This window comes from Dysidea avara, chromosome 10, assembly GCF_963678975.1.
Source record: "Dysidea avara chromosome 10, odDysAvar1.4, whole genome shotgun sequence".
Classification (NCBI taxonomy): Eukaryota; Metazoa; Porifera; class Demospongiae; order Dictyoceratida; family Dysideidae; genus Dysidea; species Dysidea avara.
The window spans coordinates 15,065,845-15,084,732 of record NC_089281.1 but is presented as its reverse complement, the minus strand read 5'-3'; the positions used below and the strand labels follow the sequence as shown (position 1 = coordinate 15,084,732).

At 37.5% G+C, this 18,888-nt stretch overlaps 3 protein-coding genes across 3 annotated transcripts in view; 1 reads left to right on the top strand and 2 right to left on the bottom strand.

The window, feature by feature from the left end:
- Positions 1-8,700, top strand: part of LOC136236992 (CLIP-associating protein 1-like) — a 32,645-nt gene extending 23,945 nt beyond the window's left edge. Inside the window, exons 20-33 of the mRNA XM_066027233.1 lie at positions 4,240-4,343; positions 4,395-4,458; positions 4,503-4,666; positions 5,606-5,684; positions 5,734-5,964; positions 6,016-6,165; positions 6,215-6,292; positions 6,339-6,873; positions 6,921-6,972; positions 7,031-7,289; positions 7,343-7,480; positions 7,530-7,598; positions 8,417-8,533; positions 8,587-8,700. Coding sequence (XP_065883305.1) covers positions 4,240-4,343; positions 4,395-4,458; positions 4,503-4,666; positions 5,606-5,684; positions 5,734-5,964; positions 6,016-6,165; positions 6,215-6,292; positions 6,339-6,873; positions 6,921-6,972; positions 7,031-7,289; positions 7,343-7,480; positions 7,530-7,598; positions 8,417-8,533; positions 8,587-8,640 — 2,094 coding nt within the window. The 3' untranslated portion in view covers positions 8,641-8,700. The remainder of the gene's footprint in view (positions 1-4,239; positions 4,344-4,394; positions 4,459-4,502; positions 4,667-5,605; positions 5,685-5,733; positions 5,965-6,015; positions 6,166-6,214; positions 6,293-6,338; positions 6,874-6,920; positions 6,973-7,030; positions 7,290-7,342; positions 7,481-7,529; positions 7,599-8,416; positions 8,534-8,586) is intronic.
- A 1,765-nt stretch (positions 8,701-10,465) lies between these two features.
- Positions 10,466-12,570, bottom strand: LOC136268187 (uncharacterized). The gene is made up of 4 exons (XM_066063446.1): positions 11,400-12,570; positions 10,981-11,351; positions 10,879-10,929; positions 10,466-10,825 (listed from the first exon to the last, which is right to left on the bottom strand). The coding sequence occupies exons 1-4, from the start codon at positions 12,425-12,427 to the stop codon at positions 10,536-10,538; spliced, it is 1,740 nt and encodes a 579-aa protein (XP_065919518.1). The 5' UTR covers positions 12,428-12,570; the 3' UTR covers positions 10,466-10,535.
- Positions 12,485-18,888, bottom strand: part of LOC136268188 (uncharacterized) — a 53,453-nt gene continuing 47,049 nt past the window's right edge. Inside the window, exons 5-9 of the mRNA XM_066063449.1 lie at positions 17,349-17,438; positions 16,466-16,564; positions 15,124-15,225; positions 13,434-13,524; positions 12,485-13,380 (exon numbers count right to left, since the gene is read on the bottom strand). Coding sequence (XP_065919521.1) covers positions 12,485-13,380; positions 13,434-13,524; positions 15,124-15,225; positions 16,466-16,564; positions 17,349-17,438 — 1,278 coding nt within the window. The remainder of the gene's footprint in view (positions 13,381-13,433; positions 13,525-15,123; positions 15,226-16,465; positions 16,565-17,348; positions 17,439-18,888) is intronic.

Sequence of the window (18,888 nt, the reverse complement as noted above, 5' to 3'; positions counted from 1 at the left end):
CAGTGAGACAGCCAGCAATACTAATGAAATTTGGTACACATATACAATGCTGCATATGCAAAAAATTTGTAAGACAGATAACGAATTTGTTCAGGAATTATAGCTTTTAAAACACAGAGGAACCGGCCTTAACCTTTAAAGCCACACAAAAATATTTGATGAATGCATGTTTATTCAAATGGATTTAAGTATATGGCCAGGTAACTTGGCCTGTCTAACTCCATTAGCCTAATACCAGACATCAAAAGAAAACTTATTCATTGGGCTACTAAGGGAAGGCTAAATACACACTGTAACAACAGAGGCTTACTTGTTATAGAGCGATAAAGAATGGCGACTGGTTTTATCGCAACGCTACATTCCACGTTTCGTCTGCCATGTTAATTAACATTTCAGTCACGTGAGCTGTATATGGCCTTACTCGCCATTGAATGGCGAATCAGCCAACGGTGATTTGGGATGAATAGGATCAACTGGCGATGAGTTATGGATGATTTTCTACAGGTGTGTAGGGGATTTGCATGCTTATAAACTGAAATGTATTTTCACAGCGTGTTTTGGTCTTCATACTTTCATTGTAGTGTAAATCCCTAGATATCATTTTAATCCTTATTACATCACGAGTAAAGTGATACTGATTGCGTAGTCATAGGACCAACACTATGAAAATTACAGCGCTTTGTTTATATCCATGCGTAGCGGTCAACCAAATTATATAACGCGTTATGTTTTTGGAAAGTTATGATGTCCAGCTCTATAGTAGTAACAATAACCACCTTCAGGCTGTTATTAGCACGTTGACTGTGGGTGTGACATTATCAAAGGGGGAAAGTGTGTTGATAGTATCAGCCACTTGTGTTAATATGGCTTGTGTGGCTTTAATAATAGCCAATCAAAACATGATAACACTTCCAACATTGTAGCTGGATGTAGTAGTAGTAGTTAGTGAGTATTATGAGATCATGTGATGTGACTATGTCTATGGAGATGTGTCACGTTTGCTATGGTTACCGGCTAATCCAGTCTCCAGCCAGGGTAGTCACTCAACTATTGGATGTTCAGTACAGTAGTATTGTAAGCAACCATTGTGGTGGGCACCTATTAGAAATTGTGATATCTATATACTTGGTGTACTGTGTTTTTGTCAGCTAAGTAACCTCTGTAGTAAGGGCAAAGAGTTTTGAAAAAATGTAACTCGATAGTTTCACATGAGAATTACCATCCACTATAGTTGTTTGTTTACTTTTTTATAACAATATGTGACTGGTGAACCAGTACATACTGCATCAAAGAAAAAGGATGGCACCAGATATATTGTAAAACTAGTAGGGACCTACAGTACATTGGTATACAAAGTAGGGATTTTCCCACTTAACTATGTTGTAAGTACCTTATCCTTTGTTTCACTATTTTTATTGCTTGAATCCCCACTTCATTTTTAAATTAATAATTTTTAAATACACTGGTTCGTTTACTTTATTGTTATGTAGCAGAATATGGTATCCATGCCCCTTAACAGTTTGGCTGCTGATCAGTTTCATTGTATAAAAACTGCTGATAATGATTTATCATGTAGGATACTTTTCAACTGAAGCTTGAGATTACCAGCAAGGTTGAGATGCTCTTATAAAGCAGTCACTCTAATACAATATTCTAATAAAACAGTCACATATGTATCTCCTAGATATGCTATGTTATCAAACTAGTAGTATTAGTTTTAGGATCCAAGCAATAAAATGTAGTGAAGCAAGTATGAATGATGGTAGTACAATATAGCTAAGCCAAAATATTTTTAAAATATACTAGTATTATATGGCCACTATTTTCTGCTGACCCAAGCAGGTCTCTGAAGCCCCCGCACTAACACGGTTTGTCAATTATGACATCAAATTTTGTCATTGCGGATATTGTCCTTTATACTTTGAAATCAATTGGCAAACCTTGCAGTGAACAGTTAATTTTTAAGGCTAGTAGATTGAAAATACAGTATGCAAGCATCTTAAATATTGCATATTGTTAATAATTACAAACGTTTGTAACAAAACACGTTGACAACTTAGCAAAAAATATATACCAGGAATCAGAATTTGATTCTTTATACATTACCACAGTATAGGGGCATATTGGTATTGATTTTATTATTACTTATATAACTCGCCCGTAATTACCAACTCTTCTTCACACACAGCTACGTAATAGCTCTACAAACAACAGCTTAATAGGTCTCGGATTTGTTAAACACATGTGTACCAACTTGAACCATTATCCATTTGCATAACAGTCATGTAATGGTGTGTGACAGTTCAAAGAGAAACATTTTGAAAACCAACATGTGAGTAGGCACTACAAGAGCACTTGTGGATGTTTTGTAGTTTAGTAGATAGGTAGAGCTGCTACAATGTACACTAGTATATTAAAAATTTATTAATTTAAAAATGAAGTAGGGATCCAAGAAATAAAAAGTAGCAAAACCAGAGATGAATGATGGTATTACAGCATAGCTTGGTGGGAAAATCCCTACATTAGCAGTTTATAACAATGATTTTGTTCAGTGCCAAAGTGGGGATTTTCCCATGTTGTAATACCATCATTCATCTCTTGCTTCGCTACTTTTTATTGCTTGGATCCTACTTCATTTTATACACATGTGACTATTCTATTAGGGTGACTGCTGTATTAGAGTATCTTGAGTCTTTCACTACCAGGAATGTGCATGTCACTATTTCATTGTGCTAGCATCCAGATAGGTCAGTAATAACGGGGTGTGTCATTGTGATAGATTGTTAAGAAGTATGGTCTCGGTGCTGATCGTTATTGATCAATGAGATTGAATTAATTAATTAATAGGTGAATTAATTAATTAATAGGCGTGGGGATTGAACCTATCGTGAAGTTACATGCATCCACCAAGAGAGCATAAGCGCTTCTATAATGTTTGCAGCATCTAAATATGCTGCTCAAGGAAAGTGTTGATAGGAAGAATTAATGCCTCAATATGGTTTCATTGCATGGAGAAGGAAGAAGACTAGGTTGATTGAAAATAAAAGAAAAGACAAGGTGCAGAGGGCACACACTCATCGGAACCCCAAAAGGCACATGCCACTGGTGAGTTTGTTATTGTGACGTAAAGTGGTGGTCGTTCGCTGCTTCGTTTGGCCTCCGGCCTTGTGACTGTGGTCAGGCAGGCTGGCAGGCAGACTAAAATTCGAGCTCTAGTATTTAAAAAAGATTCTATATCCGGCCACCTATTAGTGTTTTCTTGTTTATAATGCTGTATTTGATGTTAGGTGGACTAATATTATTCTGTAAAGGTGATTTTCATTGTGTAAGAGGTCTCTAGAATGATTTTTGAAGGCGGCATTTTAGGCAGTGCACCTCATTTTTGAGGGAATCCCTAGCTACTTAAGTAGTACTACTGTACTCTTGAATAACTGTAATTTGTATGCTAAATATTTAAGGTTTTTATGTGAATACTAAATTGGTCCAGGAAGCATTTATTGTGTACGTTCAGGGGCGTAGCTAGCTTTCAGAATTTCCCTGTGATAGTCCCCATTGTGTAAGCTACTTAGCAAGAAATGTGGGTCCATCTCTGTGGACTCTTTATTATTAACAAAGTGTTTAAAAGTGCGTACATGTACCTAGCTAGCTACTGCACTACTGTTTTTGCACATAGCTATTAATATGTATAGTATAAACTGAACAATGTATGATGGACTGACCTATCATAGTTTGAGCCCCAGTATCAACCTCTTTTTCACTTTTGTCTACAATTCTTTAGGCATACTTCATCAGTAACCAGCATTGAGAGAGCTTGAGTAAAACAGTGATCATCCTTAGCTAAGTCTCTGGCGCCACTAGTAGAACAGGCACCACACTAGCTTTTCCCGCCCTATCTATGCCTGGCCTGGTAGGAAATGGTCTGTTTTCATCAGTCTACCATTAGACATCTAATGAAACAAATTGTAGCACATGATTGACCCTCAACCACACAAATGTTGAAATGTGATGCTATGCATTATACAGAAGTTTTATTAATTGAGGAAGGAATCTTGGGCTGGTATAGGTGATCTTTTTGATTTTCGAAAGTACCACAAGACACTCAAAAGAGTAGTGGTGGGTGCTGGCTCACTGCCTGAGCACCAGCAATGTTCCCGGGCCTGTGCCCCAATAGTCCTGGGTGTAGCTACAACCCTGTGTACGTTTCTGTACAGTACCAACATGTTTGATGACATTATACAGGACTTGGGAGAATTAGTTTCACTATGCTCCAGTAGTCAGTGGGCAGAGAGGAGGGATGGGATCGCTCAACTACAGTTACTATTGGAAAGCTCCAGAGATCTCTCGTAAGTGTATTGTTGTTAGGAGCAGTGGTTACTAGGCAACCATGTTTACAGACCAGCAGATATTACCAAGATCAAGAGCATTTGTAACAGATTATTCTCTGAGCCACACACTAAGGTGTGTACACTTGTCAGTATCCATGGTAACCAGTCCCCACACAGGTTTACAGCTCATTCCTTGATGTACTGACGATATTTGTTGAGCTAAAGACACAAAGTCTTGATGATTGGCTGTTTGTCTTGTTACTACGACTGATCCACAAACAAGGCGGGGACAACCTGTCATCAGTATCTCAGAAGTTAACCATGGTATTGGATATGGTCAGGTGAACTGTGGGGGTGTGGTTGTGATCTCATATTTATTGACATTGCTTACATGGTGTTTACATGTGTCTACTAAATGTTGGACTTTATAAGTGCAATGTTTTTAATTTTTTTTAAAGCAGGTATGTGCCTGCAACTATATGCAGTATGGCCACATTATATGGCCACATTATATGGCCTAGTATCAAAAAATGTGTGTGTGTGTGTGTGTGTGTGTGTGTGTGTGTTTCCGCACCCTTGTGAGCAAGAATTTGTATGCTAAAAGTAGCCTGCATGCAGGCCACATGGGAGCCTGTATTGAACTTCCAGGCAGTTAAACTTTCAATTAATTTAGAATATGGGTGAAGCAAGTTTATGAGGACATTATAAAAGCCTTTCCCAATGGTTTCAAACAACTGAAAGTCAATGTAGCTGGCCTCTTAGGCTACCAGGAATAACCAATTCTGTTGGGGGGATGTGTCCCTTACATAAGCAAACAGCCTTGAGGCTTTAGCTGGAGAACTTGCATCTGAAAACACTATTGACAAGATATAAAACGATTAAGAAGATACTTCTGTTGCTTGTTCAAGTTATGCTCCCTTAGCAGTGCATAGCAATGTAATTGATAGCAATGTAATTGCAGAATTACAAAATACGTTATAAATTGCAAAATACAATAGTACAACAACTTGTTAATTGATAATTGCTATGACAAAATTAATTAGCTAAAACAAATATTGGCATAGTACATAGTTTATATATTCCAGCTAGCTGAATGGTGCCTGGTTTTTTTGAAGTAGCACATCAATTTATTTTTCAAACTAAATAAGTACAAATCAGTTGGTAGTTATAGCCATCTTTAGTCACTAATTCAATATGTTGCACATCATGGATTATTACCTGGTATATACACACTTGTCTGTCACTACCCATACTGCAACAACTCACTACCATATTTACAGGACGACATTTGCTCCTGATGGTCAGTTCCATGCACTGTGTCGTATTCTGACAGATCCATCTCAACCTATGAACAATAAGGTAGTGAGTTTAGTAGCTGGTGGGTATTATTAAGAGAATTGTTGAGCAGGTTAAACTGGCTTGGCTGGAGTATTTCTTATTGCTGGTTCCTTTAATGGAGTCCAGTGAATTCTCGAACAGTTCAGATGTCAGACCAGCACTAGGTACTCTTCTGAAGATGACATCAGAACCAAAGAGCTTAGAGATTAGGAAAACCAGCAAGAAGGCCATCGTTTCATTGTTTGAACTAAATGCAGCTTCAATGAGTCTTATGTTACGCCAACAACCTCAACCTCTGCAGGTAATCATAGTAACTTAGGCTGCTGGTTTTATTTAGTTGTCATGACTACAGGATACAGCAGATAAAATATTAAAGAGCTACATGCAGACAATTAGTGGTAGCAGTGATGAAGGGGAATCCCCAAATTCATCAAGAGCTGGTAGCCCCTCCAAGGTAGGCAACAGTCCTGCTCTTTCTAGACCATCATCAGCAACAAAGAAGGTGAATTAGTTGAGTGTTGATTGTTTTGATTTAGTGTCTGATCTGTTAGCCACAACCACTGAAGGCTCCTCCACTTTCCACCACTAAATCAGCTACACCCACCCACACCAGATCCCGTAGCAAAACAGTAAGTAATCACCATGGTGAACAGAATAGTGATGCTCTTATTATAGCCCACCACCCCAATCAGAAAGTCCCCCTCACTATCCAACCTATCAACACTCAATAGACCAACTACACCACAACGAAACACTCGTCAACGTATCAGCTCCACTCCCAATCCTACACCCACAAGAAGTCTAAGGGGAAACACCCAGCAAACTACACCCACCAGAAACAGTTCAGCTGTGCCTGGTCTGAGCAAGAAGTTTAGCAGTTCTAATCCTGATATGAGGTCTGTGGGCAGAACTGAACAAAAGGGAACTCCCCAAGGGACAGGATTAAGACCACCTAGTAGTAGAATGATGAGAAGTCAAAGTGGTCAAGCTATTGCCATAAGAAGGGGTAGCTCTCGTAGTTCCCTTGGGAACCATCCTGTCATCATTGTGCCAACAGTCCCAAGATCACAATCAGTTGAACCATCAGGTAGACCACGACCAAAAGATGATCTTTACAGTCCCTCAGACTACCAGAATGGGAATGGAGATGGTAATCCATCTCTATTCTCATTCTTACCCGACCTCAATTTTGAATCACCTGAACCAGAAGGTGTGTCATGTTTATTGTTGAACACAATTTAACTTGTGTTACTATAGAAACTTATGATCATGTTGCAACTGTACTTAAACAATTGAACAGTGCTCAAAAGTGAGTTTTGTAGTTTGTTGTTGTAGAAGTATTGATTGTGGGTTGTGTTATCCCCTAGTGGTGAGGAACAAGCTGCAATACTACAAACACTACACGGCATAGCACGAGAGAGAAGTGAAATGTGTAACTGGGAGCAGAACTTCAGTCCAGTCTTATTAAAGCTGGTTGAACTACTACAGTGTGATAATGGTCAACTACAAGTGTTAGCATTAAGAGTGTTAAGAGAAATGTTAAAGAGTAAACCAGAACTGTTGAAGGATTATACTGAAATGACTATCATGAAAGTGTTGAATGCTTATTGTAATGAAGTGGCTGAGGTTGGTAGTGGCGTAGTCATTGTTTGCTAGTTTTCTTGTTGGGTGTTGTTTAGGTGAGTAGAACTGCTGAAGACATCTTCCCTCCACTGGCTGCACTGGTGGAGCCCCACCCAACTCTGGAGCTGCTTGGTCCAATGTTGCAGAGTGAACCACACCCCATGTTGCTAGGGGTGATCAAACTGCTAATGAAAGTGAGCCGGTGTTGTTTGGTAGCCCTACCCACACTAGCCCCTCCCCCAGGTGATATCTAACTGCAGCAAGGATCTCCTTCAGCAGAAAGTGAAGGAGTTATCACAAGGACTGGTAAAGGTGAGGCCCTTGTGTGTTAACTCCTAGTTCCTATTGAGCTCAAAGTTGTGATGTACTGTACAAGTTTATGGAAATATTTGAAATACATTTGAGGTCGCCTACACCTGCTACTATACTAGCACACATTCAATTCTTACTTCAGTCATATACAGCCTGTCAATAATATAGCCATGACTGAATTAGTGTACCCTTGTTTCATTGCTTTCTATTTTTGTGATTCCTTGTCAAATCAAAGTTTTTCTTTGTAACATAATGTATGACTGGTGAACCAACGCATCTCTCACCAAGGTACCATACTTATTATAAAAATAATTACACCCTATGTTATTGAAATGCAAAGGATATTCTGCTTTGTTTGAAGAATTTTGAAAGCATGTTCAGCCAAGTCATTATGATGGAACTGGTTTTCAAGTGATACATTTTTTTCACAGGAAACGTAAATCTTTGTGATCCTTAGTTCTATACAGTACCCACTACCATACTGTAAAATAAGTATCCACTTGTTAAGCTGTTAATGTTGAGAGAGTAACTGAAATTAATTTAGTGTTTAACAGTAAGTATGTTTACCAAGTATGTTTTATAAGTATGTTTGTTTGTTTATCATGTTAAGTTTTAGTGTATAAGTACGTGAGCAGCCCATATTGAATTGTAGTTAAATGCATTCATTAGATAGTATACATGCTCATGCTATTTCAACTGAAACTTTTAATTGATAAAAAAAAATTATTTTAACACTTCAATTTACACAAACAGTGGGCTGGTCAGGCTCATGGAAAAGTTGAAGTGTCCTTACTACAGTATGTATTCTATCATTGTAGGCCTTCTCCCATAGTGAGAGTGCTGTAAGAAAAGCCAGTGTCTTCTGTATGGTCTCCTTGCATACTGTCATGGGGGAGGAGCTCAAGCCACACCTCTCCAAACTTTCCACATCTCAGGTGAGTCTCACTGCTGCCATGGTAACAGTGACATCATCATCACAACTTTACAGATGAAATTATTGGACTTGTATATTAAGAAACAAGCAGCTAATGGCCACCTCTAGTGGTCTGTACATCTTTTCCTTTTGTATTGTTGATCATTATGTAAATGATTATATGTTCAACAGCTATGCTCTGGTGTGTTGCCAAGGCAACAGATACTGTGAAGTAAAATATTGTCACAAAAGGCCTCATTCTCAGGTCTTTAAAAAAAAAACTCATGTGAAAAGCAGCTGTCTATTATTCACAATAGAATGTAAAAGCAGTGCTGGTGCTAAAAATGTTTACATTAAATGCAAGATCCACTGGATATTTGGATGTCAAAAATTCAGTTGTCATAATAATTGGAAGCAACACAAACCAACCAAAATTCAGTGGCTATTTTTTTTTTTTTACAACTAGCCCTTAGTTCAAAGAATGAAGGGGGATAGAGACGATAGATATTTTACTACATGTATTTGACATCCAAATCACATTATTGCATGTACACCTGTACAATGGGCAAAATCAAACTTATACCACATGTGTACCATTGAGTATAGCTGTACACTACCACTTTGCAGGCTTGGCTTGAAGCTAGCATTCCTCTACATGAGGCTGGTATATGACTTGAGATGCTTGTTCTGGATGGTTGAATGGTGATTCCTGGCCTTTGTATTTTAGTGTGGGAAGTCAAACCCCTGCAATTGAAATTGATGACTGCAGATTGCCTGTGTATTGATATTGACCATGCTTAAAAGACCTGTGCTATCAAGCAAGAAGGCTGTCCAAATCACTTAGAAATGGTGACAGTAAAGTCATGTTTTACCACAACGTAAAAAAAACGGTAGCTCACATTTGCATAATGGCACAGAAATGAAACCAAAATGTTCTTATTCTCCATTAAGAGGTGAATCCATTGGTATATTAGATGTTTCAATTTGAGTCTTTTTTCACTGTTTACCAAAGTGATTAAAATGTGCGTAAAATTATTAATTAATTCTATGTAGCAGGCATTTTAAACCCAATGGCATTTATTTTAAAAATAGAATTAATTAAATGTGCAAACAAAGTTGATTTTCCCTTAGTGGGTCACAAATACTTGTATATAAAATAATTAATAATATCATAGTAGCAATAAAAAAAAAGCTCTCTAATAGGTGAATACATTAATTAAAACTGTCACTGATCATGATATGATGCATTATGTGGTGTGGTTGTTCTGTACCATGCAAGTCAGGAGTGGTGGAGCAGGTCAAAGGGTGAGGGGTAGGGATCCACCAAATATGCTCATTATTTTACCTATTATACTAATACTATAAAGAGTTAATATTATTAACTCTTGACTATGCTGCACTAAAATTTTAACCTATTATGCTTAAATTAATGCTCAATATTTATATACCTATTATTCTCAGTTCCCATTAAATTTGCACTTTATGGGAAAACAGTAAGTTACTGAAAGTGCACTCTAAATCCTTACTTGTCAAGATACATGTCACAGGTCAATATACTTTAATAGAACAGTCAGCTGTCTGATTATTCTATTAGAGTATATCAATCTTTTTCTGTGATAATTTTATTATATATAAGCAAGAATTTATGGTATTGCACCAGTGTTCTGCTTATTATGCTAGCATTATGCTCAATGCTTTCAGGCACCTATTATTCTTATTGGTGGGTCCCTAGTGAGGGGGCTAACTTTCCATGATTTTTTTACAAACTGAAATTTGACATGACATGGCAAAGATATTGTTGAGTCATGGGGACATTCATATTTTAGAAACTCTGAGAGCCTATTACTAGGTTTTTGCAAATATCTTATCTCAGTGATCTTTTCTAGTTTTTCAGCAATCCCATATATTGTCATTTTTCATTTATACCTTTGTAATTACCACCTTACTGCAGTACTACACTGAAATAACAAAATTAATGTATCCATTTCTAAACTCACGGTAAAGTTATAGAAAACACAAAATTTTCAACTGTTTACAAATCCCAGCTCCTGTTCAATGTCACTAGTAGCTACAGCCAAACATTGAATTCTTTTCATCCTCATAAGCAGTGTAGTCCAGGTCTTTGGCTCCACCCCATGGCTAGTACTGAGCCAGTCTCTGAAGAGTTTGTCAGAACACTTCTCACAATCATTTCTATACTGTTCTTCTATAATGTCAATAGTGTTGAGATCATAGTCAAGAAAGTCGGCAACATCCTTCCACTTTGCAGCCATCTTGGGGATGACAAATTCCTTCAGTAGTCTCATTATAGGCTCTACACAAACACCATACAACTATACTACCATATATGGTATATAGGAAGCTTACTTTGATTTGGTGTGGGTAGTGATGTTGTGGTTGAATGAGTAAGTCCATCAACTGGAATGACAAGATGATCATGACCACAGGTAGTAAAACAGTTAGCTATACCTTTTGTTGATAATATCTTGTGATATTTAGGTAAGGAAAAGTAATCTCTTCTAGTTGGACAATAAGCACTTCCTGTGGTACAAAATAGTTTATACTTGATATGAAGTTCATCACAACAAGGACAAGGAATGTAACATTCAACTGGAGACTTCTCTGCAACTGCTGTCATGTGTTCCTTCATGAGATCATCAATGAACTCTTTGACTGCTGTAATCAACTCTCTACTCTCCTTGTAAGACTCCACCTTATACTCTGTAGGCATTGCAGGGTCAGGAATGATGGTTAATTCTATGTAATGATGCTGATCAACTGGCTTTACTTCATACACTTGATATTGTCCAAGGTTAAGACACACCCACTGGTATGACAACCTACACCAAATCACATATCAAATAAATTACAACTACACAACTTCTCACCTTAACAGATCATAGTGACGATCATTGTTCCATCGAGCACATTTGACAATCAACTGATCAACAAGATTATCTGGGATAAAGTGACCAGGGAAGTAGAAGAGAAATTTGAGGGAGGTTGCTTTGGATGGAGGTAACTCCTGATACGGCAAGAGATGAGGGACCAAGAACAATCTTTTCCCTTCCTTTCTAGCTTCTTCACCAGCAAGAGAAGATTGGGTTATATCAACAATCAAAAGAAATCTAATGAACAGTTCCACCACTGGTAGGCCATATCGTTTAGCTATGATACGGTTGCTGGATGATTCACTTTTATTGAATTGTTCAACACTCCAGTCTATTAGCTCCTCTTCCAGTAAACCTTCTTTCAGCCTCCTTTCTGCATATAAAACTAGTTGTGGATCTGCAGGCCAACAGGTCAAGCTGGTCAGAACATATGTCAGCAATTTGGCCATCCAGTGAGGAGATAAGATGATTGTGTTGGAAAGAGAAGGAACTTCATGAAAGTGAAGAAGAGCTCCTTTATGATGGAGGTAACTAGTAACTTTCAACAGTTCCTCCTTGTCTGTACTTAAGCCACAACTTTTCGTAACTTCAGCTAACTCAGTGAGACTTATAGTATACACTTTTTCATTAATAGAAAGTAACATCAACTTTCTCTCTACCTCCACATACCTTGTAGGACGGGTTTGCCTTGTAATGGAGGCTGATTGCATGACTACTCGCTTGAGTGCATTAATGATGTCGGGAACACGTTTTGGTTTTTTGTTACAGATAAAGAAGAGAGATGGTGATCCTCTTTCAAACAAGTTGTCCTTTTTTGACCCAGCTAGGTGTAGAGAAAATGGCTTATTAGCAAGTTCCTTCTTGAATAGTGGAACAAACTTGGTAAAAGCAATTGCTTCCGCTATGGCTATGTCAGAATGTAGTTTATCGATATGGGTACCAACAAGAATGAAGGTTGGAAGACGGACAGAATGATCCTTGTCAGAAGTGCTAGGCATACTCACACGAGAGCTAATTAGTTCCATCCAATAACAGATTGTCTGCAGGACAGTTCTACGTGGTGTGCGATCATCTGGGTAACGTCATTCAGGTACCTCATCTAGTGACAAGCTAGCATCAAACACTATTAAACAGACAACATGTTCTGAAACAAAAATTCCATGTGTATGCTGGAACACTTCTTGGCCAGCGAAATCCCAGATATTGATATATTTTTTCTTAGGGTTGTAAGGTTCCCTAATAGCTTTTAAATTTTGAAACCTTTTGATAGAGAAGAATTCTGTTTTATTTTGTGATAACATTGTAGCAGGCAGCTTTTGTCTCTTTGGTTTTGGAGGTGGTGTCCTCACTGAAGCAGAAGTACTTTGAGAAGGACCTGAACTGAGATAAGTACTAGAAGAATAGGGTTGGATGGAAGAAAAATCAGCAGGATACAACAATGATGATGGGTGATAGGGGTAGGTTATGCAAGGAGAGGGATACAGTAGATTAGGTGGGATGGACTGGAACACAGGATAGGATGGACCAGAATAGAATGGTGGTATAGAAGACAGTGAAGTAGGGGGAAGATAAAATGGATGCATTGTAGCTTGTGCAGAATAGTGTGGTTGTGTAGAGGGAGTAATGGCTGTTGGCAACACTGGTAGAGCTGATGACATGTAAGAGGAGGTAGCAACACTAACAGGTTGTCGTCGTCTTGTAGCTGACATGTACATGGCTTCTAGACATTTCTGTTTTTCAAGGTCATCCAGTTTCTGTTCATCAGTTAATGGTCGCCAGTCAGCGGTGCTCTCCACCACTATCTCCATGTGGTCGGCTCCCTCAGTAGGAGGTGTCTCCTGGTAATCTTTTCCCACTAGAGTATGGGACAAACAGGTCTTGCCAGAGCCCTCAGCCCCCAAAAGGGCAACACGCACATCCGGTCCCAGTAACTCTCCATCCATGTAACCCTCAGTGACATCTTCAACACTCAGATGATCTGGTTAATATGATAATGACATCTCATTATCATGATCATTACATCATACCTACCTGTGTTAGCTGATGCTGTTGTGTCATGTGAAGTAAAAGCGTCCTGGCCAGAAGCCTCGTCCAACAATAAACTGATTTCCTTCTTCATTTCCTACACATTGACAGTAATGACTCATTCATTATGACAATAAACCACAGATACTCAAAAAATTCTCAAGGTGCTATTTTTAAAGTGTAACAAATAACACACAAAAAAGACAAAACAAACAAACAAACAAACAAACAAAAACAGCACATCCAGCAATATTACCGTAGAGTCTGGTTGTTAAGCGCATGTACTTATTAAGCGCATATTGTTTGTTAAGCGCACACTCGGTTCTGGTACTTAACCATGGTTGATAAGCGCATGTATGGATGAACACGAAAATCCAGCGCTAGTTGCAGCTGTACAAGAGAAGAAACGCTAAGGGTTCGCTAACAGTGCAAGGCACGAAATTTAGTGCGATATATGGAGGTGTGGCCATCGATATGGCCTAATAGCGTACTTTCCACGAAAGTAACGGTGTCATCTAAACTATAAATTCATGCTATTCACGAAGGATTTGAACACAAACTGAGCCAAACTGCGAAGCAACTGCAAACCATACCACCACAAGAGGAACAAATCCATCATAAAATGTCTATTAGGCGCATGCGCTTAACAAGTATATGTTAATTTAAAATTTTTTCGTCAAACATTTATTAAGCGTATGTGCTTAACAACCAGACTCTACGGTATGTGTATTGTTGCAATCATAAAAGATTTACAACTGCATAGTACAGACATGCAGCTTCCATCATAAGTTTACTTCTGAGCGTTACTTCAAGGTTGACCTCTACCGAGTCAAGAATTAAGGAATGTTTCTGCTGCAATACTTTAAAAGGAAGAAGTGTGCCTGACCTGAAGGGACTGTTGTCAACACAACTATAGCTATAACTATGTACCACTAAGAACAGTTTTATTATAGCTAACAAACTAGTACAAACCTGAGCCTTGTCTCACAGCTATCACTACTTCCATGTCAACCTACTTTTTGGAAGTATAGAAACAAATTTTAATGTGCATGGGATTCTAAGACTGTAACGAAAGCAATCAAATGCATGCATATGGTGAACAATAGAATCATGCTAATTTTATGATAATTTTTTTTTGTAATTGTAAATATTTTGCAAATGAAGTTTCTGTATATACGGTACTACCTGTTAGGGCTGGAACAAATGTAAAAATACATCCTGCAAAGCTTCTTTTGAAAATGTTACCAAAGCTTCGAAGTTTTGTTACAAATGTCGTATCACAGTTGATGGTTATTAGGGTGTACACTACTACAAACTCCTACACTTTGTTATAGCTCCATTGTGTAAACTATAACTACACCAAAAATTTAAATGGCAGCTTCCACAAGGAGTGACAATACTTGTGCAACTGGTTTAACTTGTTAGTATTCATGGTAATGAAGCTATAGTGGGGTAAAGTAGCATCCAAATATTATGAAACCGAATGAAACTTTGAACTATCCCTACTATATACTTGTACACATACGATGCACTACAGATGGGTGAACGGAAACAATAACTGTCATTTACAGTCAGCTAAATTGAGCTACACATATGTGTAATTGTATAGCTATAGTGTATAGTTAGAGAGACAATTGACAGGAAAATTAGTTTAAGATTGATTGCACAAGATGTTAACACATGCTATGAAACAAACCTCATCAAATTGTGAAGTGTCCATGTGTTGTTCCTTGAAAAAGTAGCTAACAACTCCACTTTGACCCTCTTGTACTGCTAGTTCAAGTGGTGTCTTGCCATCCTGAGTAAAGTACATAATCTGTTCAGTGTGTGTGTGTAGTGTGTAAGTAATTATACGGACAAGTTTTATACTCTAACAGAACATTTATCAACATTGTACATTTGAGGCCATTCATACCTTCCACTTTCCATTTTACTGCACATTGCAGTGAAATACATTAGGGATGAACAAGAATTAGAAATTTAATAAGGGGAATACAGATGAAAAGCCATTAAACAAGAATCAACCACTAAGGTGGTAATACAGCTGGTGTGGTTGTACTTTCTGTATGTATCCTATGAATAGTAATAATGGCAAGACTTAAATTAATAAACTTATGCAACAGTAAAATTTTATTATGTACACACAAATCTTTTGATCCTGGATTGGCGTTGATTTGTTAAACTATGGGAAATATCCTTTAAACCACCGTAGCTACCCGAGGAAGACACAAATGTGTTCAAAAACTTTGGAGACCCTTATTGTGTTGGGCACTCAACAACTTGTAACTCTTCTTGTTGACACTTATTCACATATTACACTATAGTACTGTTCTCAGTTCCATTTCTAACTTTCAGGAAGGAATGATAAAATGCAAGGTTTGATTTCTCCAGCTCTTAGACAAATCAGTACATGTTCGGTCTTCTGCACTTATTGCATTGTATGACAATTTTAAAATGACATATCCAATCCCACAATGACTCCACTTATGTACAATACTTAAACAACACCATTTCCTAAGTCAGTTAAGAACCACACCCTCAGTTCTTCGTGTTTTAGAAACCTCGCAAATCCATGAAGAACCTCAGTCTAGGTTCTTAACCAATCATACATTAGAAAGTTTAAAATCCACTAAGAGACTTGCTAGGGCAGGTCATTATAATGTGGTTAGGGACTATACTTTACTGCATATATTACTAATTTGTGAAAACCTAGTCAACAAAGTCCAGTTTTGATGGTGGGTTTTACGTGAGTCGGAGACCACACAATTATGTGGATCTAGTGGTTGGTACTTGACCTATGTTTTTATAGCTTGTCACACACATGGCACATGATACCACAGCCATAGTAAATATTACTATTATCTAGACAGATCCTCAATAACTGTCAAACTGATACAAAAAGTAATAGTTATGATGATTTTAAAAAGTCATGAATGTAACCATAAATGTTATATTGTTAGGAAGGGTTTGAATATACTGAAATACACACACAAGTAAGTCTCAAGTGGTGAAGCCATATAATCAACAAATTTGCTCACCTTATCCACGACATTAACATCAAGTCCATTCTCCAGTAGTAACATCACAACATCTTCGTTACCATTCCTTGCTGCATAGTGTAATGTTGTTTCCTGGTCCTGTAGGAACACAATAGTTATATGGCTTTGGTACACTATGTCACAAACTAGAATAAGTTATTATAGCCATGTGATTTGGGAGCTGAATTCTTCTACCAACCACTAGTAGTTGATCAAAAACAAGCTACAGCGCTTATTCAAGGACGATAAACCATCACAGTCTAGACATCCTATTAGTGTTGCACTGATAATCGCATCGGATATTGGAAAAACCATACATGTATATCGGCTGTGTTTTTTTGCATAACGGTATCGGATTGGCACCAAGATGAAAAAAGCAGCAGATACAGATATACGTATTTGTTTAAAATACATGGTCATGTGCACCAAATAATGTTGATAAAGTCATCAAGTTGCAGTTTCCTGTATTACAATGTTGTTATTACTGCTTCAGTGTACTGTCAGCTGTTGTTGTAGCAATACTGCCACTATAAACAAGCTAAACTGGTCCTTCATGATCAAATTTTTAGTAAAAATTGCTACAGAATAAACATGCTGTGCTATATCAGATTGGTTACTTTTATCAGCTTGACAATATTATCAAATATCGGTTATCGGAATATCGGCAAAATCTCATATCGGTGCAACACTAACAGTAATTGGTCATTATCATCCAATATGTCAGTAAACCACTGGACTAGTGAAAACAGGTGAACACTACAAACATAAGAAAATAGTATACACAATTTGGATAATGTTTATAACTCCACTATTGGTACTAACAACCTCAACAATAAGTTTACTGAAGCCATATAACTCATACACTACAGCTCAATTAGCTCACCTTATCCAGTGCATGAATATCTGCTCCCTTCCCAATTAGTAGTTTCGCCACATCCACACTACTACACAGATGTAGAGGTGTAGCACCAATCTGTAAGAACACAACAGTTATATGGCTTCACTATTCACTACATCACAATTTTGTTTTGTGTTTAGGGAACATCACATGGTAAACACTTAAGGTAATTGTTTGTGACTGTACTGTGTGTGTAGTGTGTACAGGTCCACACTGACAGGTAATATACTACACAGTCAGTAGTCAATATGAAAATGTTATTTTATGATTTTGCATACATTAGAAGGTATTGTGATCTTTAAAAATCCACTAAGAGACTTGTTATCAGGTCATTATAAAGTGGCTAGAGACTTTGCTGCATATATCAAAATGTATTGAAAACCTAGTCAACAAAGTCGGTATACTGCATGTACTCTGTCTTGAGTAAAAATGTTTAGAAATTGTATTTTTGTAACTAGATCCAGTAGTAGAGGTCTAAAATACAATCTAACTAAGCCATACTGATAATATAGTTATACTGCAATATCAAGTAACAATATTGTACCATCTATGAAATATCAAAACCACTCAGCACTATTATTAGTCTCTAATAAAACACTAAAATACTCTAATAGAACACACAGTATAAACCACACAACTAGTTCACTATTAACTACTACTCTTATAGACCATCACATGTAAACACTTAACACTTCCTAACAAAAGTTCAGGACTACTATATTTCACAAACTAGAATAACAGGCTAGACAGCTGGTGATGTAGCCACGTACAGTGGAACCTCAGTTATCCAAACCCCTTGGGACCAGGGGTGGTCCATAAGTCTAAAAAGTCTGTATCTCTGAAACTGTCTATAAGTAACCTTAAAATCGCATAAAGAACATTTAAAAAACAAATCAGTATTATCAACTACCCTAATAGAAAAGTCACTACTCTAATGAGTAGTCATTTCTGTAGTTCGGTTATTACTGAGAATCCGGATAAGAGGGGTCCAGTTAACTGAGGTTCTACTGTCCGTGGATACATCACCAGCTGTCTTAGTTTCAGCATGTTTACAGTTCCATGTGCCAATGGTTGGACGTCTGGTCCATTTGTTGTTGTGAAGTTATGGTTGTGAGGAAACACTGTAATCATCACACAAGAGATACCACAAGTAATAAGGGAACTGTAAACATGTGCTAAAACTACAGCAAGTAAAAATTCATCAGTTATTATGAATGTCTCAAAATACTCAACAGGTAGGATAGTCAGGTAGTACTTTCACTATAGATAGTCAAATTGGTAACTGACATGTAAAATATTCCAATTTTTAAACAGTAAAATTGAAAAATATTACTGCAAAATATCTTACAAGAGGTCACTTGAATGACAAACATCATCACAGAAGATTTCACAATGACATATTAGGTGATACAATAGTCCAAAGGTTACCAGTGTCATTTTGGTAAACCATCCCCACCCACCAAACGTGATATGTAGCTGCATGGAACTTGACATGTATTAGAAGATCTAAGAGACTTACTAGCAG